The 25,812-nt window shown below is 35.7% G+C and overlaps 1 protein-coding gene across 1 annotated transcript in view; it reads left to right on the top strand.

Moving 5' to 3' along the window:
• The window catches only part of LOC145139468 (succinate dehydrogenase assembly factor 2, mitochondrial-like), a 78,662-nt gene extending 54,215 nt beyond the window's left edge, over window positions 1-24,447 (top strand). The window contains exons 2-6 of the mRNA XM_079073282.1: window positions 23,496-23,641; window positions 23,720-23,824; window positions 23,906-24,032; window positions 24,121-24,189; window positions 24,301-24,447. Coding sequence (XP_078929408.1) covers window positions 23,496-23,641; window positions 23,720-23,824; window positions 23,906-24,032; window positions 24,121-24,189; window positions 24,301-24,447 — 594 coding nt within the window. The remainder of the gene's footprint in view (window positions 1-23,495; window positions 23,642-23,719; window positions 23,825-23,905; window positions 24,033-24,120; window positions 24,190-24,300) is intronic.
• Window positions 24,448-25,812: the final 1,365 nt, after the last annotated feature.

Here is a 25,812-nt window from a genome sequence, read left to right as displayed (position 1 = left end):
TTGAGGGCTTCGGCCAGTTGTTGATTGTTGGGGATGGTGGGATTGAAGAGTAGCCTGTGGATCTCCTTGGTGAGGTGAAGGATTTTAGGACCATGGAAATTTGCAGACAAGGATCGCTGCAGACGGTTGATTGTAGCATGAAGAACTGAGATTGCAAACTCATAAGCAGTGTGAGTCTCAGCAATCAGTTTGTCAGTGTGGGAGGCTTGATCCGCAACGGCTGCTTGAAGATCTTTCTTGATTGCGGTTACCTCAGAGATGAGGCGTTCCGCAGCAGCCATGAATTCTTTGTGGTCAGCTTGACGATTATTGTCAAGGGACAGGATCCCCATTTCAACCTTTAGAGAGATACGCTCCACAGCCATTCTCTCACGTGTTTCCAGGCGTTCAATCCTTTCTATTAGTGACTGCGGTCCAGGGATATCTTCTGGTTGCGGTTGAGTTGGCTTGACCGTAGCAAGGATTTGATCAACCTTGGCTTGAAGACTTAGAAATTCTTTCCTAGTGACATCATTCTTCTTCTTCTTCTTCTCTTTGGGCTTTGAAGTCGAATGATGAGAGCCACTGGATTCTTCTTCTTCATCGAACATCATGAGGTCATCATCAGGGAGAGGGTTTGTTTACCTCTTGCAGATCAGCATCATCAAAACCGAAGGTGGGAGCAGAGCTCACTTCAATTTCGGGTCCTTCGTCTTGTGATCCTTCAGCAGTAGGAGTGGGAGGAACTTTGGAAGCATGTTGGTCAGCAGTTGCTTCCTGAGTCTTGTGGAAGGTTTCGACCATTTCAGTCATCCAGTCTTGAACTTTAAGAATGGTGGCTACGGTATTGGCATTATTAATTGCATCTGCCCAATACTTAGACACTGCTTGGATTTCTTGTTCCTTCAGCTGCTGTTGTTTGATTTGTTGATCCTTGCGTGCTTGGAATGCCCTACGAAAAGCGGCATATTTCTTTGCTTCACCCTCGTTGGAGGGTTGATACTTGCTCCATGAATCACTAGAGTTATCACCGTCAATTCCTTGAAATCGCACCGAGGTGTCCCTCGGGTTCACGGATCCTTGCACATTTGTGCTCACCGTGCCTAAACCACCTGTTACTGATGTAAGCAGAGTAGGATTTCCTGAGCTTCCTTGGTCTCCTTGACCCGTGGTCAAGTGTGGCCTCGGCTCAGTTCTGGCACGGGCGGAAGAAGTGCCCTGCGGTTGGGAAGGTGTTTGCAGTGTTTGGGTGACATTCAAAAGGATGGAGTTCAATTCCTCAGGAGAAAAGAAATGTAGTCGGGAAGCCCTGGAGACTTTAGGGCGAGAACCAGTATTATCCTCTTGGAATTCAACTGGGGGGGAGTCTCCTCGTTGCTGTGAACCAGACTCACTTTCTGAGTCTGAAAGGAAGAAGATGGTAGTTTCGAATGGATGTGCGGGCATCCCAAGGACTACCGGAGCCTGTTGAGAGGCTGAGGTATCAGTCAGGTCACGCATATGGCAAGAGGGATCGGTTTTGCGTTTCTTGAGGATTGAAATGGGTTGATCATCCTCATCTGAGTCACTGCTGGAGTTATGTTGGAGAGGTTCCACAATAGTGATTGCTGGTGGAGTTTTCCTTTTCTTGGAGGGCTTGGAAGCATCCTTTTTAGGAGTTCCTTGTTTCTTGGTGTTGCAGGGGCCATGAAGAGTAGAAACTTTGTGCTGACGTCTTTGGGAATGAGAAATATTGGAAAGAGTTGTGGAGGAAGGGACTGCGGTGCCTTCAGGGTTAACGACTGCGGATGGAAGAGGCGGGGTAGGAAGGTATGGGTCAATACCTTCTGTAGCCTCAATGTGGTCTGAGACATCAGCAGTCTCAAGACCGAGGGTAGAAAGAATATGGACAGGAAGTCTGCGGATTGGGCCAAAAACTGATTGATCAGAAGAAGGATTGTACCTTTTGAGGTCCTTGGTGACGAAGAAGTTGATGTCACTGCCCACGTCTATCCCTGCGTCCGCATGTAGGTCTGAAATGCAGAGGGACCAGAACCTAGCAAAGGTGAGTTCGGTTGGGTTCTCCCTTGGGCTCTCTTTGGGAATGTATTGTAGAAAATCATCCCAAAGGATCTGTCCGTAGTTCACATCGTGTCCTGTGAATATGCTCCATACCAGTTCCAACAGTTTGAGACCCATGTTATCCGTACCTCCGGTTCTGCCGGATAGACTGCGGATGACAAAGTGGCACACGAATTGCCAGACCGCAGGCAATTGGTTCTTCTTGAATTCGCCAATTCCTTTGATCTTTTTCTGATAACCCATCTGGTAGAGTGCCGAAGTAATGTCCGCCATTGATGGGGTGAAAATCTTGATGGAGGGATGAACAAGGAGGTTAATGGCGGTGAGGAATTTTTCTTTGGACAGAATGACCAAAGAATCATTGATTAGGTTTAGATGAACTTCTTGGGGGTTATCGAGTGGGCGATAGGCGGAGAAGGCACATTTGAAGAGGGTTGAAATTGGAACAACATCTGTGAATGCATCGAATGGACCAAACAGAGGGTGATTTTTCAGGAATTTGATCATGAGTTTTGTGGGAGCATTGTAAGAAGGTTGTTCTTCAAATATGGCTCTGAAATTGCTTGAAGCAATAGTGGGAGAGTCTGAACCAGTCGGGTTCACTGATCCAGAAGCCTTGGATTGTTTCTTCGAGACACCGGATTTCACCATTGTTGAGAGTTTGAGAAAGCTTTGAAGAATGCAGAAGAAGGTTGAAGGTTTAGAGAGCGTAAACTTTTCTTTGTGGAGAAGAAAGGGGTTTTATAGTGACTTAATGGAGCGGGAAACGTTTTTGACCTAAGTGAATTTGGGTAAAAACGTTTGGGTTTATCTTTTGAATTAGCGTCTTTAATCTCAGCCACATATTGACAAAAGAGGGATAAAATCTGAATTTGGGATTAACCAGAAAAGGGCTCTGCATTTAATGAAATGTCAGATTTTGTATCACGTCTGGTGAACGTGTGGTGGGGGAGAGATTAATCCGTTGGATAAAGGGGAAGTTGTAACGAATGTGATGGTTTGGGGTAATAGGAAAAGACATATTAAAAGGATTTGATTTGGAAAATCTTTATTTTGTCATCATACCTAAAATAGGTCTGACACGAGGTTTAGAAAAAAAGAATGAGGCAGTTTTTTCAAAGGAATGTTTTTATTTAATGTTTTATTTAATGAAGGATCATTAAATAGCACACCATGTTTTTTTTGTTTTTCAAAAGAATGAACAGTCTGAAAATCAATTAATGTGACTGCGGATTGACACATCATTGCGGATGGCTCCTTTGCCATTGCGGATGACTGTAGTGGGAGAAACTGAGAAGAGAACTTGTTCAAGAAGTTAGTAATAACAAACAAGAAAGACCAGTGAAAGATAAATATAATATATAGTTGCGGTACATAGACTGCGGTACACAGGATATACCAAAACCATCTATTATAAATGACTTTCAGTTAGGACCGCAATGGAGACCAAGAATGGTCTGCGGTACCTATTAATTCAAGAAGAATTGAGGGTCCGGATTCATCATTACTAACATTTGTAAGAACGCATTGAGTTTAGTAGAGTCAAGTGCTTTTGTAAATACATCAGCAATCTCTTCATGAGTAGGGACAAAGATGAGTTCAATGTTACCTTTCAAAATGTGGTCTTTGATGAAGTGATACCGTAGTTCAATATGTTTCGTCTTGGAGTGCTGAATAGGATTATGAGAAATCGCTATGGCACTTTCAGAGTCACAGTAAATTGGTATCCGCAGCATTCTGTATCCGTAGTCTAACAGTTGTGTCTTCATCCATAGAACTTGAGAACAACAACTGGCTGCGGCCACATATTCGGCTTCTGCAGTAGACAATGAAACACAACTTTGTTTTCTTGAGGACCAGCTGACGAGTCTTCCTCCCAGAAATTGACATCCACCTGAGGTACTTTTTCGATCAAGTTTGCATCCGACATGATCCGCATCGGTAAATGCTTGAAGACTGAAATCATTCCCTGCGGGGTACCATAGACCAAAAGATTTGCTTCCTTTCAGGTACCGGAGAATTTGTTTGGCTGCGGTCATATGTGACACTTTTGGGTCAGCCTGATACCTTGCACATACACCAGTTGCAAAGACAATGTCCGGTCGGCTTGCGGTGAGGTACATAAGAGAGCCAATGATACCTATATAAGTTTTGTGATCCACAGATTCGCCAGAGGGATCAGCAGAGATCTTATAACCGAAGGCCATAGGGACCTTAGCCGAGGAACAGTTATCCATAGAGTATTTCTTCAATAATTCAGTGGTGTATTTCTCTTGATGAATGAATATCCCTTGCTGAATTTGTTTGATTTGAAGACCTAGAAAGAAATTAATCTCTCTATTCATGCTCATTTGGAATTTGTTGGTCATGAGCTTAGCAAATTCATCCACCATTCCTTGATCAGTCAATCTGAAGATGATATCATCCACGTATATTTGTACAAGCATAAGGTGGTCACCATTTGCTTTTCTAAATAACGTGGGATCAATCACTCCTCTTTTATAACCTGAAGAGACTAGAAATTCAGAAAGAGTCTCATACCAAGCTCTTGGGGCTTGCTTCAGACCGTAGACTGCCTTTTGAAGCTTGTAGCAGTGGTCAGGGAATTCAATACTTTCAAAGTCGGGAGGTTGCTGAAGATAAACCTCTTCTTTCAATTCCCCATTGAGAAAAGCACTCTTAACGTCCATTTGGTGTACCTTGATGTGTTTGTGGGCTGCATATGCTAAGAAGATTCAGATGGCTTCCATTCGAGCCACCGGAGCATACGTTTCATCGTAGTCAACACCTTCAAGTTGACTGTACCCCTTTGCAACCAGTCTTGCCTTATTTCTGATAACCGCACCAGATTCATCTAACTTGTTCTTGAACACCCATCTTGTTCCAACAATAGTGTGGCCTTGCGGTATGGGAACGAGTTGCCACACCTTGTTCCTTTTGAATTCTTCCAGTTCTTCTTGCATTACAGAAATCCAATCAGGTTCCAATAATGCTTCTTTGATCGATCGCGGCTCAACTGAGGACATAAATGTTGCATAGTGACAATGATCAGATAAGTCCTTGGCAGATCGAGTCTGGATACCTGCGGATGGGTTGCCAATGATTTGCCCTGGTGGGTGGTCCTTCGTCCATACGTGTAGACGAGGTTGTAGATGATCAGCAGCTGCGGTAGAGGGAATGTCTTCAATATCAGAAGTTTCTGCGGATGAAGATGGCAGTTCCCCCTGGATTTGAGAACATCCTGCTGAATCATCTTGGCTTGTTGGAACGAGAATGGAATTTTCTTGAGTCGTTTGGAGAGGTTCCCCTTGGACTCCTGATGGGAGTTCCTCTGGAATCTGAGAAGGTTCCCCCTGGACTGCGGATGGGAGAGTGATAATCCTTGAATCAGTTCTAGTGTCAATGTTCTCTATGAGTTCATCATCCGAATTCGAAGATACGTTTGATGGTAATGATTTTCTGCGGATAGGAACTTGAGCATCATCAAGTACCGGAACCTCGATGGTTGTTGCTTGATCCGGAGTAGAACTTTCCCCCTCAACCGGAGAGGTGAAAGTATTGAGAGATGGTACTTCGGATAGAGATGGACCAGAAACATCAGCGTGTTGTTGTTGAGCGGCTGGTGACACAAGAACTTCAGATAGTTTCGCCGTTTCAACAGGGTCGAAAAGATCGTCATAATTAACTTCAACTAGATTTAAAGGACCTGAAGAAGCAGGAATGTCACTTTCCATGATTGCGGTGGTTTCAGTGGATGGAGGGGCGTTGCGGATGTAAGAGTCATCGAACTTCACATCGAAGCTTTCAATGATTAGCCTTGTACGTCTGATGAGAACCCGGTAAGCAACCTTGTTCGTAGAGTAGCCAAGAAAGATGCCTTCATCAGACTTCGGTACAAATTTGTTAAGTTGATCTCTGTTGTTGATCACAAAACATCTACACACAAAGATATGAAAGAACCGAACATTTGGTTTGCGGTTGTTAAGGCCCTCATACGGTGTTTTATTGAGGCGTTTGCACACAATACTTCGGTTTTGTACAAAGCATGCGGTTGCTACAGCTTCAGCCCAGAAGTAGAGAGGAAGGTGTGCGAAGTTGAGCATAGATCTGGCTGCTTCCACTAGTGTGCGGTTCCTTCTTTCTACTACTCCATTTTGTTGTGGTGTATAAGGAGCTGAAAAGTTGTGAGTGATACCTGTAGATACCAAGAAGCTGTTGAGAGGATGATTAGTGAACTCGGTTCCATTATCACTGCGGATACGTCTTACTGGAAGCTTGATCTGAAGTTCTATTTCTTTGATGAAGTTGATGAGAATATGCGGTGTTTCAGATTTGAGTCTGAGGAAGAAGACCCATGTGAAGCGTGTGAAGTCATCAACTATAACCAGTATGTACTTTTTGTGATGGAGATTGGCTACGGTTGATGGACCGCAGAGATCAACATGCAGTAGCTCAAGTGGTTCAGAAATTGAAGAGTCAATCACCATGGGATGACTTGCTTTGGATTGCTTACCACATTCACATGCAGGACAGAGAGTGTCATTGCTGAACTTGAGAATAAGGAGTCCTCTGACCAGCTCTCCAGTGACCAAGGTGTTGATGTATCTGAAGTTGAGATGAGCGAGCTTGCGGTGCCATAGCCAGCTGACTTCGGATACAGCTTTGGAAAGGAAACACAACTGCGGTTTGCCAATGATCAGAGAGACATCCAGAGGATACATGGTACCCTCGGATCGTGACTTGATCAAACAGGTGCTCCTATCACTTGTCATTACATAACAGAATTGATCATCAAATTCAACTCGATGGCCTGCCTTACATAGTTGGCCAACACTGATGAGATTATGTTTAAGGCTTTCTACATAAGCAACCTTTTGAATTGAGAAGTTCCCCGTAGTGAGTACACCGTAACCTCGGATGATTCCATTCGCATTGTTGCCGAAAGTAACATTTCCACCGTTGCAAATTGGCCTGAAATCCCGAAGGTATTCTTGTTAGGTTTTCAGCATTCTAACACTCCTATGGTGTACATGCAACCCTATAAACCTTGGATCTATGTTTTCTCTATTATACATGCAAATATTAAATATTCCAAGGTTTCATCCTAACTAGCATATTATGAAGCACCTATACTACAAAGTTCTAGTTAGATGACATACCTTTTGATGTAGCTTGATGTCTTCAAGCGTTAAGAGCTTAGCCCCAATAGTGTGGAAGCCTCAAGTGGAATCACAAATCACCAAAACACCTTGGAAAGCCTTTAGAGAATATGGATACTTGGCTCACACTATGAAATCGGTTATTGCCCTCTTTAGTGTATCCACACTAGCCACTAGCATAATTTCATGAACCATAAGACCCTTTATATAGTGTGGAGGATTAGGGTTAAACCCTAATACCCATGACCTTTCATTTCCTAGGATCCATGGGTTAAAGCTCCATGGACTATCCATGAAGACTTAGCCCAACCTAAATGAACTTGGCCCACTACACATATGTATATCTAAGAGTCCATATTTAATTAGTTCCTTTTGATCACTTAATTAATTATAAATTAATTCTTGATCAATACTAATTAAATAATATGATTATATATTAATATATTAGAACTTATAATATATTAATATAAATCATAAATATACTATTCTCAAAAGACTATCCATATAAATTGTGTCGGTGAAGTGCAACCCAAATGGACCATACCGGGTCGGGTCAAGTACATACCAAATATAGTTATGGACTTAGACATTAATCCAACAGTCTCCCACTTGGATAAGTCTAAAACTATTGTTGAGTATGACTTCAAAAACCAACTGGCAATCATAGCTTTTAAAGCCGCTGTCGAACTCTGATCTTGTCAATGAACTCTGACCTCTGTCAATGACTTGTCCATTAGATAAGGGATCATATATTCCTCCATTCTAGATATCATATGGACTGAGACATGGATTATAATCATTCTCTCTGTCCATTTGTTGTTTCCCGATTTTCGATTTATGATGACTGACTGATTGAACAAATCAAATCAGTCCTGGCTTGGCCAAGCACTCACATGTGTCATTGCTAAATCATCGAGGGGCCCACATATATCGCTTTTATCCCGAAGGTAAAAGGAATGGATAAACTTCGACTCATATGGCTTGTTCTACTACTTGTTGAATCATACACAAAGGCACGTTTTATAACATCGAGTTACCAAATGCGTTTTCGTGCAATCAATGTATAACCAACTCATAGTAACAACTCATATCTCTAGGTTTGAAGAATATAAGATATTATCGTCTCATGATCACTCGTGATAAAATCCATGAAGTGATTCAAATGAGCGCGAGTTGAATCCAATACTTAGAACTTATGAGCACTCATGAGTGTTGTAGCACCACTTTGTCCACCAACTTGGACCTCTACAAACCAACCCATGACAGTCTTGATTCATATCTACTTCCAACATATGACCGACTGTGGATGGTTTGAATAACTTAATCATTCAGGAAGAGCGACTTAGTTATTCTGGAAGTCAAAACATGCAAAGTGAAACACAAGAATAAATGAATCAAATATGGTATCAAACCCTATGAATATAAATAAACACTTTTATTTATCACCATACTGATTACTCATTATTCATTGTTTCGGTTTTATCAACTTTATACTTGAATTAAAAACACTAGTTGTCCCATGCTCCAAGCATGTACACTATGTTTTTCTTAAACAATAGCTTTGCCATACACCAAGTATGCACTCTATGTTTATCTATGATCCTTACTTTGTGAACTAGATCGATTGAACATAATTTCAATGATTGTCTTTTCACACTTCCAAATCCTTGTCGTAAATGTAAGAATTCCTAACATTTATCGAAATCTGTTTAGATTTTAAACTTATATGCACTGTTCCTCTTGTAATGATTATGCACAAAGCCACAAAGACTTGGCAACAATCATTACAGAGTATTCCAATGGAGAGAAATTCCATGGAAACGATGTCTCAAATTCAAAGCGCATTGCTTTGAACATGCTTCTTGCATTAAGTTTCTTTAACCTTACACAAATTGCTTCCACCTATGAAGAGACAACTCCATATTCTCATTTTGACTATCACTTCTGAACAAGAGATGCCTCTTTTCAGAATATGACAATATGGTCCTTCCAAAATTAGCACTATACTTCGAACTGTCCCTGAGCAACCAATCTTTGGTAAACCTCAGATTGTCCTCGACAATTGCTTAATCATTTTAGTCATATCCAATTCTAGACCTTTTCCCTTCTTAATGCCTCTGGGCATTTGAAAAAATTTAGAAATGACAAATATTATAGCACATGCAATCGATCCTGTACCCAAAGCAAATGGTACATGATTCATGATGTCTCACATAAAGACATGATTCTAGACCAGTCTTTTGCTACAATATTTTTATTTGCCATGTTTTCAAAATTTGACTATGAAGACGGATGTCGTAATCATAATCGAATTTTGAGAACGCAATATATAGAATTTCCTTAAGTTGAACCAATCCAACATGAAATTCATATATATATTATTGACTAAAGATGATTAGGGTCTCAATCTAAGCCTTTAGAACTGAAATGAAGTATATCCTCTCCCTTAATTATAGCAAAACAACTTTTTCAATCCCTGCAGCCTCACGAATTGAAACTTTTGTTTTCTATAATTAACATTGCTAACTTGCAACACTAACAATAATTATCATGCTCCCACTAACATGATGATTATTAGCATAACACTTATGCTCCCACTAGCTTTGACATGTACTCAGAAATCAGCTCGACTTCTAGAAATCAATACTTTATTGACTTTCTTACCAAAGTTCAGATTTCTGATACGAGATGCTTTGATAAAACTTTATCAAAATCATACACCTTTCCTTAGATAGCATGCATGTGTCTAAACTATTTCAGAACTATGAAAAGGGATGTCGTAATCATAGTCTCAATTGTTTAGACCTTTTGCCATCTGCTTCAAATCTACTTGGTGGAAGTGTTTCCTCACCATCATTTTCATGAATCGGAGAGAAACCTTATTACCCTTCGATTTTATGGTGTATGTGTTCTTATCCATGTGAATCGTCAAAACCATAGTCACAAGACAAGGATAATGACAAATCCAAACTCATATGGACTGAAGTTATGCAATCTTAACTTCTTGCCACCTGGCAGTACATGGCCTGCCATTGCTTTCATGTTGTTATGCAACCAATTGAGAACTTTCAGAACTCCTATGCAAAGCCAACTTTAACTGGAATGGGCACAGAATATGTCAACACGATAGGTTATAAACCTCAAGTCGTGTGCTAGTGAAGAACCTCAGGTTTTATTCTTGATTAGTTCTTGAAATTCTTTTTAGGATCTTTAAGACTCCCACTATCCTCTTGACATATAAGACTATCTTGCCAAATATTCAAGAGATAGTGCGGATTCTTTATCAAGACAAACACTTCACACAATTGGCCTTAGTTGGTCTTTGTTTTATCCAAAACATCACAACTTACCAATTTCAAATGTATAAGAGTAGGACACTTTTACTCTTTCATTTGACAAGTGTTTTAAACCTTTATTTAACATATATCACTCAAGTTACAATCTTGGAGTATGACTCTAAGAATTGTTTTGGAACGAAGTATGACTCATCTTCCTGATCTAACCATTTCAACAATTCATGACTCCTCTTCTTAGTCATAAGAATGCACTAAGATGACCTTTAGAGGACTAATTGTGATATGATTTCTAAATCATTAAGATGATCACAAACATGATACTAAAGTACTCTCCCATCTTTTCAGATTTGAGAAACTTTTATCTTTCTGCCTAATTTGATTCTTCCCATTCGTTCTGCCATACATTGAGACTTTTCCAATGTTTTAGAATTATACTTAAACTTGTAAGTATAACCATATTTACTAAACTTTAGTAAATCAAATAGTCTTAACGAGCTTTGTGGTGGACATGACCAGTGCACAAGAATGTGTACTCGATCCCTTTAGTCCTTCACTTGACTCACACATCCATGTGAACAAGTAATTAGTCTTGATTTTCCAATGCTTGAAAGTTCTCATTCATCATACTATTCAACTTGCATGATTCCAAGTTTCGGTCCAATTGAAACTTGGGCGATGAGGAACTTTCTTGATTTGGTAAATTTAGACACTACCACAAATGAAAGAATCAAATCCATTTTCCAATATTGCTGTCAGTGGAATCATATAAGCAACAATTTTCCACAAATGCCATTGTAAGGATACTTCAAATAAATAAAATTAAACAATTTTCTTTTATTTTAAAACTTTGCGGAAAAACTTATCCTTACAATCCACATGGAAAATTGTTGTTATCTATTCCTTAGCAATATATCATAACTTCTTAAGCAACTGCTCAAAATTTTGATGCGATCGAAATCCACCTTCGCGATCAGAATCAACATATACTTCCTTTAAGATTTCTCTCTATTCTTTGATTCAAAAACATCAACATGTGACCCAGTCACATCATGTAATGAGGATCTCAGAATAGAACTTAACAAAGTTAGATAATGGGCTCTACCTGATGTAGAGTCAAACTTATTGACTTTAACATCCTTAGGTAAGTTTGGCAGCTTTGCAATCAACGCCCCTTACTTTGGCAAAATAAACATATGGACCCTTTGGTAATGGGACTATCTCAGACTTAGCCTCTCTCTTTACTATTTGGTCAACCGGGTTGACTATGGCCAATCCCTTTCCATTGGGAAGAGAATGCTTTTTCTGGATTTCCAGTGTCATCATTGTCACTGTCCATAAAGTTTTTGGGAAGTTGATCTTCTAATCAAATTTGCTTTACTATCGTTCCAAATCATTGCTGATTCAGCAGCACCAAGCAAATAGATATGATCATTAAGGTTCATGTCATAGTCTGTTTCATAGTAGTCCCAAAGGAACTCACTATGTGACTTAGAAAGTGATTGAACATCCAACTTTCTCAAGACTTTGACACCCAACTCTCCCGGCTTGTCAATATGTAACTTCATCTCTAAGATGTGATCACACATAGACCTTGCTTGCCATTAGGGCTTGAGTGACCTTGAACTTGTGGGTTAGGGAGAATAATTGGAAAAGGTGGAGGAAGAGAAGTATGACTTCCATGAGCCAAACTCGGGAAGTCATATTCATTTGGAAAGCTTGGTTTGGGAAGATCATTGTTGTCTAAACCAGACATCAACAATGGGAGAAATTCACGTAAAGTTGATTTAAGTCCTTAATATAACACCCAATATGATATATTAAGGCTAGGACCCAACAAACTATTTTATAACTTGGAAGAGGGATGCCGTAATCCAAGCTATAAAATATTTGAAGGTCGGTGAATGACGATTCACCAATTTCCACCAAGATAAACGAAATGTATTATTAGGTTTTAATTGGTTTTGAAATTCCTAGATTCTTTTGAGATTCATTGAACTTTTCAATGGCATGTTTCAATCTCGAGTGTGCCCTTCAGGTTTTGTGACTGGGATGCCGAGGATCACAAAACAAGGTGTGAAGTAACCATGCAAATATACTTGGTACCCTTAATATTTACCCCTCAATCGATGTGCCGGTTAACCACACACGCTCCAACGATACTATGATAAACATTAAGTTACCCTTTACCTACCTTGTTAAGTCCAGGTTAGTGTGCCGGTTAACCACACACGCTCCACTAACAGCTTAAACAAAGTGCAAAGTGTAATTTCATGGATTAGCACTTTATTCACATTTTCCTAAGTAACTAAGATTGGGTATTAATAACAGTTTAGTTACTTAGTATTTATCATTAATACTTTTAATGAAGGGAGAATTATAGTCCTTGTCCTACTCGTTCGGCTAACGACCCTCCACCGGTCAAGGAAGCGGTGGGTGAGAGTGGACACCCATTAAACTGCCATTTTATAGGAAGTAACCTTATACCCCCCTTATAGACCGGCTTCGTGAATGAGGCCTACTAATGGTAAGACGACTTTACTCTTATACATATATATAAATATTATTAACTTATAATATTATTAAGTATAAGGGTTGAATTTTAACTTTTAAAATTCTAAGGGCTTAACTTGGAATTAAAATATTCATAAGTGAAAACTTTACAAATTCCAAAACTTGAGGGCAAATTTTGAAACTATTCAAAACTTTTCATTTCATAACTTATGAGTTTAATTAAGGTTTAATGAAAAAAAAATTCAAGTTCCATAACTTGAGGACAAGTTATGGAAGACATTAAATCATTTAATGATGACATTAAAAATAGTGACTCTTCTATTTTCATAACCTATGAGACTTAATGACACTTTAAAAAGAAAAACTCTTCACTTTCCATAACTTGAGGACAAGTTATGGAGTTCATAAAAACCATTAAGATCAAATATTCCAATTAACACAATAATCAAATAATTTTTCTATGATCTGGATTAAACTCATAAGTAAAGATAATTCACATCAACAATTTTCAAGAAATTAGATAATCATATAAACTAATACAAATCTTGAAACTTTGACAATTATCCTTTGAAGACTCTTGGAATTCATAACCTAAAGAGTTAATAAATGAGACATTTCACATCCATAACTTATGGAAGTTTCAAAACTCTTAAGATCATAACTTCAAAAAAACTTTTGAGTTCCAAAATTTTATGACAAAATTTGTAACTCCTTAAAACCATTTAGATCAAACTTTTAAAACAAATAAAATAAAATAATCATATCATTCTATATTTTAATAAATTGACCTAATTCAACTCTTGTAGTAAAGTGACTCAAATTTTATAAATAATTAGTTTTTCATAAAATCAAGTAATTATCATAAAATTTGACAAACTTCATGTTTTTTTTTCTTTTTTTTTCCTTCAACTTGAAAAAAAAATACATTTGCATCAATATAACAGAAAACAAACCAGTCTCTGATACCACTGTTAGGTTTTTAGCATTCTAACACTCCTATGGTGTACATGCAACCCTATAAACCTTGGATCTATGTTTTCTCTATTATACATGCAAATATTAAATATTCCAAGGTTTCATCCTAACTAGCATATTATGAAGCACCTATACTACAAAGTTCTAGTTAGATGACATACCTTTTGATGTAACTTGATGTCTTCAAGCTTTAAGAGCTTAGCCCCAATAGTGTGGAAGCCTCAAGTGGAATCACAAATCACCAAAACACCTTGGAAAGCCTTTAGAGAATATGGATACTTGGCTCACACTATGAAATCGGTTATTGCCCTCGTTAGTGTATCCACACTAGCCACTAGTATAATTTCATGAACCATAAGACCCTTTATATAGTGTGGAGGATTAGGGTTAAACCCTAATACCCATGACCTTTCATTTCCTAGGATCCATGGGTTAAAGCTCCATAGACTATCCATGAAGACTTAGCCCAACCTAAATGAACTTGGCCCACTACACATATGTATATCTAAGAGTCCATATTTAATTAGTTCGTTTTGATCACTTAATTAATTATAAATTAATTCTTGATCAATACTAATTAAATAATATGATTATATATTAATATATTAGAACTTATAATATATTAATATAAATCATAAATATACTATTCTCAAAAGACTATCCATATAAATTGTGTCGGTGAAGTGCAACCCAAATGGACCATGCCGGGTCGGGTCAAGTACATACCAAATATAGTTATGGACTTAGACATTAATCCAACAATTCTAACCTTCCGGTCATGTGCAAGGAGCAGACACTGTCAATTAACCATTCATCTTCTTGTTCCTCCTTGCACAAAGCCTGAGAATTATACGGTTAGTTTAGGCATCCAAACTAGTTTGGAGCCTGGAACAACATACGAGTTTTTGAGTGATGCGTGAACCGAGGTTGCAGGGACTGGTTTCGTGTCAACTTTTAAACCTAGTCCTGGGTATTTGTGTAGTTTTGGAGTGTTGTGTGTATTTGCAAAGTTACGAGGTTTCTGATTTTGGCAACTACACTGACATTTACAGGTTGAGATTATGTCTTTAGTTCTGACACCACGTTTGGTCAGCGGTCTAAAGGATGAATTGTTTGGCTTTTGACTAGTCCGAGTTGAAAAGATCTGACATGAGTGTTGTTTGTTTTCTGAAAGGTTTGTTTTGAAAAAGGTTTAGCACGTGTATATCTTTTTTGTCCTTTTTGTTGGATTTGGTAGAATACCCTTCCACTTGTTAAAATTTTGATGTGACTTTAAATGTGTTGGAATGGGTAAAATACCTTTCCATCTCGGATCATCTGAGGAATAGATTTGAAAAACACTGTTTCGAAAAGACTTTACACTCTTTTGAGTTGTGTCAGATGACTTAGGAATGACTGTTGAAACTGTACATTCCTTCTTGGATGTTTTCTTGATGGTAGAGTTTTTTGAAAAATAGTGAGAGAAAACAAATTTTTCTGGACTTTTGGATTTTTGAAATCTGACATGCTTTTTGTTTTTTGAAAACATTTGTCTATTTGTGCCTCGGGAGCGAATTTCCTTTTTGAAAGCCTTTTTAGCTAAGGATTTTGGTGAACCGTAGTCTCTGTTATTCAACTGCGGTTTCCTAGAACCCTTTGAGATTTTGTGAAAACGTGGGCTTGAGTCATCAGAACTTGAGAATTCAGGGATTTGAGAACATTGACCCACTTCAAAGTTTTCTATGGGTAATTCATGATGAATTGTTTGAAGAGTGGCAGAACTTTTGTTCGAAGACTGCGGTAGGGATGACTTGACTACCGCAGAGTAAGTCTTAGTTGGGACTTCAGTGGGATTTTTGTGGGACTTTTGACTACAGTGAGGAACACTGCGGTCTGAGGACAAGGATGGAAAGTCTTTCGAGACTTCAGTGTTCTCAATGACAATCTCTTCATCAACTTCGGATGAGTTTTGAGAATTTGGGTGAGTAGTGCCATAGATAGGAATTTGATCACCTGTGTGACCCGAAACCTCAGGCACAATTTCCTCAATAACATAATTGTTGCTTATATTATGCAGTCTACCGAAGTGAGTTTTGATATCTTCGGGAAAGGTCTTGTCATTGACTGGGAAATGAAATTCTCGGTCTAGAGGGACATACAGTCTGTCTTTATTGAACCGGGGTGAGGAGTCCATTGCGGTAGGATATCCATTTGACCAACCCCAATTGTATGTATTGTCCACGGTTCCATTATTTACCAAATTTTCAATAGCTTCACTTTCATTGAACAATTTTTCGATTAAAAGATTTAAGCGTACAATTTCACTCTGAGCTAAATCTCTCTGGTTCAAAGCTATCTCTAATTGGGTTTCACTCAACATTCTTGCATCTTTTTCTAACTCTAAATCTCTTTCTAACATAGCCATTTTGAGTCTTTTGTTATCCAGTCGTCCTCTCACATGAAACATCTCCTGGGACGCAATGTTCTTCTCATCTAAGGCTTTGTTATAGTCTGTAAGGACGGCAACACATGTGTCATTAAGATTATCTATGTAAGGTTGACAATCATGCATGCTATAGTTTAGAGTTTGGATCATGAGTTTTACCTGTTCGACGATGCTTAGAGTTCCATCCTTTGCCATGTAGCAGTAGTTTTTGTCCATCTTTGTAGACCCATCATCATCCGCAGTCGCCAACATGCAGATCTTCCCTTTGCCTTGGACACTGCTGATGGCTTCATCTTCATCTCCAGATGACCAAACTTGATGGTCTCTCTTGACATGGGCTACGTATGCCCTTGCTTTCTCCTTTTCTTCCAACTCTTGAGCCATTCTAAGGTAGAATGCTCTGTCTTTAACTACATTGGCCTTACAATCTCTTGCAAAGTGGTTTTCTTTGTTGCATTTGTGGCAAACTCCAACATCAGTCTTTTCTTCTGAGGGAGTACCGGAGTCAGTGATTTGAGTAGACTGCGGTGCTTCCTTCGGTTGAGTATTTTGAGATTGCGGTGGTGGATGAGAACTTTTAGGATAATGAGAGTGATTGTTTTGTGGGTTGAAGTTACGATTGAAGGGTGGTTTGTTGAATTGTTGGTTTTTGCGAAAAGAGTGAGGTGATAGACGATTGAATTGTTTGCTAACGAGAGCAATTACCTTTTGAAATTCTTCTTCATCATCGTACTCTGAATCAGCTTCGTATGACTGCGGTGAAGTGTCATACGAGGGAGAGTAAGATTGATTATGTGGAGTTTGTGCTATGAGAGCAAGAGGTCCTCCGAAGTCAGCACAGTCTTTGAGTACGGTGGATTCCTGTGCTTGCAGTTCCCCATAGAGTTTGTAGAGTGACAAGGAGTGAATCTTTCTATCGCCTTGAACTATCATCTTTGCAGTAGTCCAATGTCTTCCCAAGCCATTAAGAAACTGAAGGTTTGTTTCATGGTTACTGCGGATGGTGCCCGCATTGGATAACTTGGTGACAATCAGGTTGAATCTTTTGAAGGAGTCTTCCAAACTTTCGCCAGTATGAGCTTTGAAGTTGTTGAACTCATTGAGTGCAGTTGTAAGCTTCTTGTCTTGTGCTTGTTCTGAGCCTTCGTACAGATTCTTGAGAACATCCCAGATCTCTTTTGCTGATTTGCAATTTATGATAATATCGAAGTTGTCAGGAGCAACTCCACAGGAGATTTCATAAAAAGCTACAACATCATTTTCCATTTTATCGAGATCATCCTTGGTGGGACGGTTCATAGCTGGTTGACCTCCTCCTAGTCTTGCTGTGGCTCCGTCAGTTTGGACTGGTGTAAGGACAGGAACATGTGGTCCTTCCTCTACGGATCGCCATACATCTCTACCAAGTCTCCTTAAGTATCTTTCCATTCTTTGTGAGCAGTGATGATATTCATTTGCAACAAGTATTGGGGCTCGATTAGAACCACCAACACTGTTGGAAACATTCAGAGATAACGATTGTGCCATATTTTGAAGTTTTTTTTGTTTAAGAAATGAGCTTCAGTGGTATAGAAGGCTCTTCGAAAAATCAGAGTTCCGATTTTCAAAAAGCAACCACTATGGCTCTGATACCAATTGTTGAGAGAAAAAATTAGAGACACACTTGAACAAACGTTAGAACAAGTATATTGCGGAATAGTTAATCTCGAAGGATCTAAAAGCTCAACAATAATATTTAGAGTTAGATGTTAGAGAGTTAGTTGCGGAAAAGTAAAGAAATGTAAATGACAACAATTGTTATATCAAGTATACACTTAAGCTGATTCATAACGAGGAATGCATTCAAGCCAAGTTAATAAGTGAGATCAAGCTTAGTGATTAAGTCACAAAAGACTTGCTCCGAAGAGAGGTTGTAATCGATTATGAAAGTAAGAAGAGTGAATAAGAGAGATAGAAAATATAACTTCAGAGATGTGTATTAGAATTAGATGTGATATATTTGTTTACAAGAGAATGAGCTCTATTTATAGAGACTCACAAAGATCACTAGATTACATCTCTAAGAGTAGCCATGCAAGGCATACTGGACAATAGAGTGTATTACAAAAAGACAAAGTAAAGTAATCTAGTAAAGACTGCGGTAGATAGAAACTGCGGTTGGTGACTGCTGATAAAGAGACTTGACTGCGGGGGTTTGTTGGCTGCGGTAGCTGAAGTTCAAGAGGGTCACTTTTTATGTTTCAACATAATGAGAACACTCTTCTTTAAGCTATAAATCACCATTCTTAATGACAATTGTAGATATGATTTTACAATTTTTAAAACTCACGGTTATGTTGCATGTGTTAATATTTACACCTGTTATGTTTTGTGAGTGGTTTAAAGTTAAAATATGATGAACTTTAATTACTCAGTGGGTTTTATTCAAGTTCACTATTGTTATAAGTTGATATCAGTCCATAACTTAGTTTATCATTTAATAACGATGTTTATAAGTTTGTTTATTGGGTTTTCTCAAATTAAACGTCAGTCTCCTATGTTTATGTGTTCATGAATCATGATTTTACGGTTAGACTGGGATGCCTAGGCAGTGAGACCAATTAAACTAAAAATCAGGTTTCAAATAAAAAGAATTATTATATGTGGAAATTATTCAACTTTTATTATTGAATTACAACTCATTTTGACAAATTTCATTCCTTCCAAAAACATTATAGAAGTGAAGCACCTCCGGTATGTAATCCTTTTTATAATTTGGGTTGTTACTACAATATTTTTGAAATTAACGATGTTAAACCAATGTGATACAAACTCACTTGACATTTATTTTTGGAATCTCTTTTCCAAGTATTACATTTTTATTTTTATTTTTTTCAAATTTATTGATAGCTTTTTCTTTTGATTTTTGTATGGGGATCAAACTCGTTTTTTTGGTAATGAGATTCATTTGGATCTAAAACGTTCCAATATGGGTACAGTTGCCATGGCTAGTGTAGGAGAAAATCTTAATGCTTCTCAATACTTTCAACATTTTATTTTCTACTTTTGGTTTGGTGGAATTAAAAAAACAATGTATTTGTCTCTCTATTTACCAATTAGTCTATTTGATCTTATGGAAAAAAACATTAGTTTTTGAAATATATATATATATATATATATATATATATATATATATATATATATATATATATATATTATATTTTCATTCGAATTTTATCTTTTTCTTATAGAACTTGGTTATCTTTCATTTTTCCCTTCCATCCTCTTACCTCTATGTACCATCACTGTGGATTTTGAGGTAATCATATACGAAAGGTACATGAATATTATTATTATAATCTTTTTATTTAAAAAAAATTAGAATCTTTACAAACATTCTAATATTTAAATTATTTTTTGGACATAAACCAATCATATAGCATATAGTTCACTAATAGTCACCATCTTCTTCTTTAGTGTTGTATTCTGGACTTTGTGTTTTTGAATTTAATCAATCTTTTATCAATATAACAAAAAAGTCACACGTACTTCACATATGATTCACATGTAAATAACGTACGAATCACATATGATTCACATGTAAATCACGTACGAATTACATGTGATTCATATGTAATTCACGTATGAATTACATATGATTCATATGTAATTTACGTATGAATTACATACGATTCATATGTGGATCACATCTATTCACATATGAATCACATGTAATTCACATATGAATTACATATGATTCATATGTGGATCACATGTAATTCACATATGAATCACATGTAATGCAAATATGAATCACATATGAATTACTTATGATTCACATGTAAATAACATGTAATTCACATATTATTTACATGTGATTCATATTTGAATCTTATGTAATTTACATATGAATCATATGTGAATCACAAGTGAGTCACATATGCATCATATCTAATTCACATGTAAATCATAAGTGAATCACATATGAATTACATGTGATTCAAATGTAAATCACAAGTGAATCACATATTAATTACATCTATATGCACACATATATTTTGTGTGAGTGTTCTTCGTTAATTTTTTTAAAAATTTTCTTGTAAATTTCACATTTGACTTTTAAAAGATATAATCACATGTGAATTTTATATGATATAATCATATGTGAATCTTACATGATATATACATATGCATTTTTGTGAGTGTTGTTGCATTAATCAATTTTTTTTATATTTTCTTGTAGATTTGAAAATGGAAAATATTGAAGATGTGAAAAGTGATAAATTGAAGACAATATGAAAATCTTGACATGAAGACATGAAAATATTTTGAAATTATGTAGCATTTTTTGTTTTTTATATTTTATTTTGTATCGAACAATATATTTGTACTATTCTTTTTATAGATTAATAAATAAAAATGAGTTTTTTTATGATTTATTTACGAATATTATAGTATAAGAAATATGCATATATGCACTTGAAAAAAATATACATATATACACCTAAAACGTTGATTTTTTGGCTAAAAAATTATAGTTTTTTTTTTTAAATATTCCATTTTTTTTAATTTAATGATTTTTTAAAATTTCCTTTTTTTAGAAAAAATTGAAGTTTTTTCAAAAATAATATACATTTTTTTAAATTTATGTTTTCTAAAAAAATTAAAAAATCTGCATTTTTAAAAAAAAATCGAAATTATTAATTTTATAAAAAAATTCCAAAGTTTTGATTTATAATATTAATTTTTAGACCTTTTTATTAATATTTCCAATAACACAAAAAAATTAAACATTAAATGAGATTGGTAAGATGATGATCATGCCCTTAATGAGTTAATTTTGATCTAACGTTTTACCTTTAGATTTCAAGTTCTCGGGAAATTATGAGTTTTCATTATTAAATTATATCATGAATCTTTGAGTTCTTATGGGATCCTAACCATATACGTGTGTGTGTGTGTATATATATATATATATATATACACACACATATATATATATATATATATATATATATATATATATATATATATATATATATATATATATATAGTTAGGATCCCTTAAGAACTCAAAGATTCATGATATAATTCCGTAATGACTATTTGACATAAAAATCTTTAACATACATGTTTTGGGGTGTTTTTGATTACGTATTTTAAACAAGGGATAATGACTTAAACAAAGTAAAATACTTTTAGAAATGTATACATTTGGTCACTGAGTTTTTTTTTTCGTATACAAATACCCTTTCAACTTGTTAAATTGTACACATTTAGTCTTTATGACCAGCTACTTCAGGTTCGCCAGGAAAAATGACTTAGTAGGGTAATATATTTCTCACTTTGTACACATTTAGTCCTCAATATTTTTTTGATGCAAAATAAGTCGTTGTTGTTTTTGTACACATTTAGTACTTATGACTGATTTCTTTAGTTTTTGTCACGACATCTTACATGGGACAATCATTAATGAGGTGTTTGGGGATGTTGATTCTTATGTTCATCGTGGCCACGACTACTTGGTTGCATAAGTCTTGTAGTTTGACTTAGGTCTTGTGTTCTGAACATTGTAAATTTTTTATACAATCTCATATTTTAACGATCTTTATATCCATGTGTTCGTTTTTGAGTCTACTACAACTTTCGTTAAGATTAATCTCATTAAATTAAAATATTGTACTTACGATTAAAAAAAACATTTACACACACAATCATAAAAATGTATGGATATAAAAATCGTAAATGAGAATATATTACTTTTTAATTGGAGTAATCTAAACGAAGTTGTAGTAGATTGAAATACGAACGCATGATTATAAAGATCGTTCAAATCCAAAATCGTATGAAGAAGTTGTGACATTCAAAACATAAGACTTAAGCCAAAACCACAAGACCTAAGCAACCAAACAGTCGAGGTTGCGATGGTCATAAGAATCAACAACCGCAAACACCTCGTTAAACAACTTCAATTTAGCGAAATCAACAATAATCAAGTCTTTATTTTGATTGGGATTGAGAATCTCCTTACGGATCTAAAAAATTCTAGGACCATTACTATGCTGAAATCAATCTTTCAAATCATTCAAAATATCATATGCCGATTCAGTGAATATGATACTTGTAGAGATTTCCTTTGACATAGAGTTCAATATCCATAGAATAACAAATTTATTATTCCACATACTAACACTATAACTCGCTTGATCGGAGCTACTTGGTTTAGAAAAAGTACCGTCAATAAAACTGGTATTGTTCTTCATAGAGCTATAGGAGTGATGTAAGTGGTAAGGGTGCATACGATCATCAATCAGAGTGATTGTAGAACTAGTAGGTGTCGAATTCATGATTGATAATCAACAAGAAATGAAATAAAACTCATCGATAGTTTAAGCAACGAGTGGTTGATTAAGGAATTCAAATCACAAAACAAAATCGATAAAACAGAAGAACAAATGAACAAATAGATAAACAAAATCGATGAAAAAGAAGATTAAAGAAATCAAATTGATGAACCAATTTGATCATGAACGGAAGTTGAGCATTGCTCTGATACCATATTACACGCGGGAAAGAAAATAGTTTAAGAATGAACTGACTAATCTCATTACCACCCATCGTTACAATATATACATAATAGAACCAAAACTAACAAACTTTATGTTAATTTACAATTTTGCCCCTGTAATACTTTAATTTACTATAATAACTATAATACAAAGTCCTTAGGAAAATACATCCAAATGCAATATTAAGTGTTGAATTGATGTTTCGATCGTTTGGTTTTCATCAAAATGAGTTTATATATATATATATATATACATATATATATATATATATATATATATATATATAGAGAGAGAGAGAGAGAGAGAGCTAGGTTCAAATGTTTTAACTAAGTATCGTGTTATTGTATGCATAAATGTGGGCCAATCAAAACTAAATAAAAAATTAAATAATTAAATAAATAAATAAGGGTAATTTAGTCATTTGTTTAATAACTTCCAAAAATAATCCCTATAATCATGGTATCTCTCCAGTTTAAATCTCGTTGCCCCTCTTTATCTAAAAACCGATTCTGAAAACCTAAATTGAACAAATCGACACCAGCGACCCTTTGTGGGGTTGCCCTTCATCGTCTTCTTCATAAGTGTGTTGTTTGGAATATCACGCTTCCTTAATTCAACAGCCGCCCCGGCTCGTATACTCAGCAGCGCATCGTCAAACGCCACCATTCCGTATCAAACTCTCTACAGGTTCATAATCTTGTGCTTGTGTGTGTGTGTGTTTTGCCAAATTTTGTTCTTCTATTGATGGGTTTCTGTGAGTTTCAGGCCTTATGTTAATTCATTCTCTCGTTTCTATTCTTCTAATGACGTCGTCGAATCCCTAGATTTCGATTTGTCTAACGAAGAAAGCAAGCGAAGATTAACTAACAGGTTTGATTTTTCATATCCCTATTTGACTTCCAGAAGTGTGATTCATTTATGATTTGTGACTTTTGTTATAAATTGGAGTAGGTTGTTGTATAGAAGCAAACAAAGGGGTTTTCTGGAGGTGGACTTAGTTCTACGAAGTTGGGTGGAGAATCACATTGGATCTTTAGATGTAAAGGGGATCAAATCGCTTATTACTGTCCTCGACCTGGTAAATTCCACAAATATTATTGCTAATAATTACCAGTAACAGATTACACCTAGGGTTAACATCCATCTTACTTACTTTTTAATTGCAGGAAAATCCATATTTGTGGAAATGGCTCACTGGACAGGAGCAACCTCCTGAAGCAGTCGAGACGAATCCTGTGAGTTAAACTTTACTGAAAAACCTGAATTCATGTACTAGTTTGTTTCTTATGTATGTATTGTGTAGAGTGCGCTGATTTGGGGAAGTTGTTTTTGGTAAAAAATAATAGGTATTCAATGAGGTGCGTAGCAAGGTAATGAACAACCTGGAGAGCTATGCATCTAAACAGACAAGGGCTACACCTGGGCAACCATGGGTGAGAGGATGGGATGATTTCAAGAAAGGCCGTGATAGCCCTGATGTTGGGAATCAGTAGTGTTCTTGTTTTTCTATAACTCAATTGTTGCTGCTTAGTAAGTTTACTTATGTTAAAAAAATTTATTAAGAATTGTATTTCTTCGTTTATAGCATTCTATCAGAAAAGAATGTTTTTTTAATGATAATCATGAACATATTCTGTTAGAATTCCCCGAATTAATATAATTATTGGTAAATGAATTCCAATTCTATCAGAATGGAATCACGAATTCCAATTATGTTGGAATGGAGTATGGATATCTTCTCACTAATGTATTAATTGGATTTGTTTTCACAGAAGCTGATGCTTGAAGAACGGACCACGAAATTTGAACGACGCCTCTTAGCAACATTATTCTTTTAGAATGTATTAGTGTTTTTGTTAGATTTTGATGTTTTTTTTCTAGATTTGAAAGTTTTTTTAGTTTTATTCTTTAAAAATAAATGTAATTCTTAGCAATTGTTACATGTATTCTATAAGAATTAATATAATTTTTGTTTCAATTCTTCAATTGATGGTTCGAGAATTTTTTTTCTACAAGAAATTTTTAAAGTCATGATCAAGAAATATATTCAAGAATATTTTTATTATTTTATGGTTCAAGAATATTTTTATTTTTGAACATACTCAAACATATTCTGTCAGAATGTCCGAACTAAAAACCTTATAATTTGTAAAATCGGATTTTTAAAATTAATAGAATCTTTGATCCCTTAAAATATGCAAATTTCCTTTATTAAATATATGTTAACTGACTAAAATACCCTTCTAGTTAAATTAGATGGTATTTTTTAATTATATTTAATTAAATAATATGTATTAATCACTTTCTTAAAATAAGTAAAATGATTGGCCCACATTTATGCATACAATAACACAATAATTACTTTGAATAGAATAACCTAAGTATATATATATATATATATATATATATATATATATATATATATATATATATATATATAGAAAAGTTCAATAGAGAACCATAATTATTGGTTCTCCAAGGAACCAATTTTTTTTTTCAAGTTCTAGAGCTTATTCTTTATCGAAAAAAAAACTAAAAATATCTAAATTCATAACTTAACATTGTGAATGTTAAATATATATTACGGATTCACCGTGTGAATTTAGATTCACATTGTGAATTTTCAAAGATTCACATTGTGAATTTGACGAAATTTTTTTTATCGAATTTGATATCATTGGAAAAATGATAAAAAGTTATGAATTTTTGTATTTTTAGTTTTTTTTATAAAAAATAAGTTCTAAAAGTTGAAAAAAAGATTGGCTCCTTGGTTAATTATGGTTCTCTACTGAACGTCACCCTATATATATATATATATATATATATATATATATATATATATATATATATATATATAT

Source organism: Lactuca virosa, chromosome 9, assembly GCF_052849685.1.
Source record: "Lactuca virosa cultivar CGN04683 chromosome 9, Lactuca_virosa_CGN04683_v6, whole genome shotgun sequence".
In the NCBI taxonomy this organism is placed as follows: Eukaryota; Viridiplantae; Streptophyta; class Magnoliopsida; order Asterales; family Asteraceae; genus Lactuca; species Lactuca virosa.
Note: the sequence above shows the minus strand (reverse complement) of the source record. Positions and strands in the feature narration are given on the sequence as shown.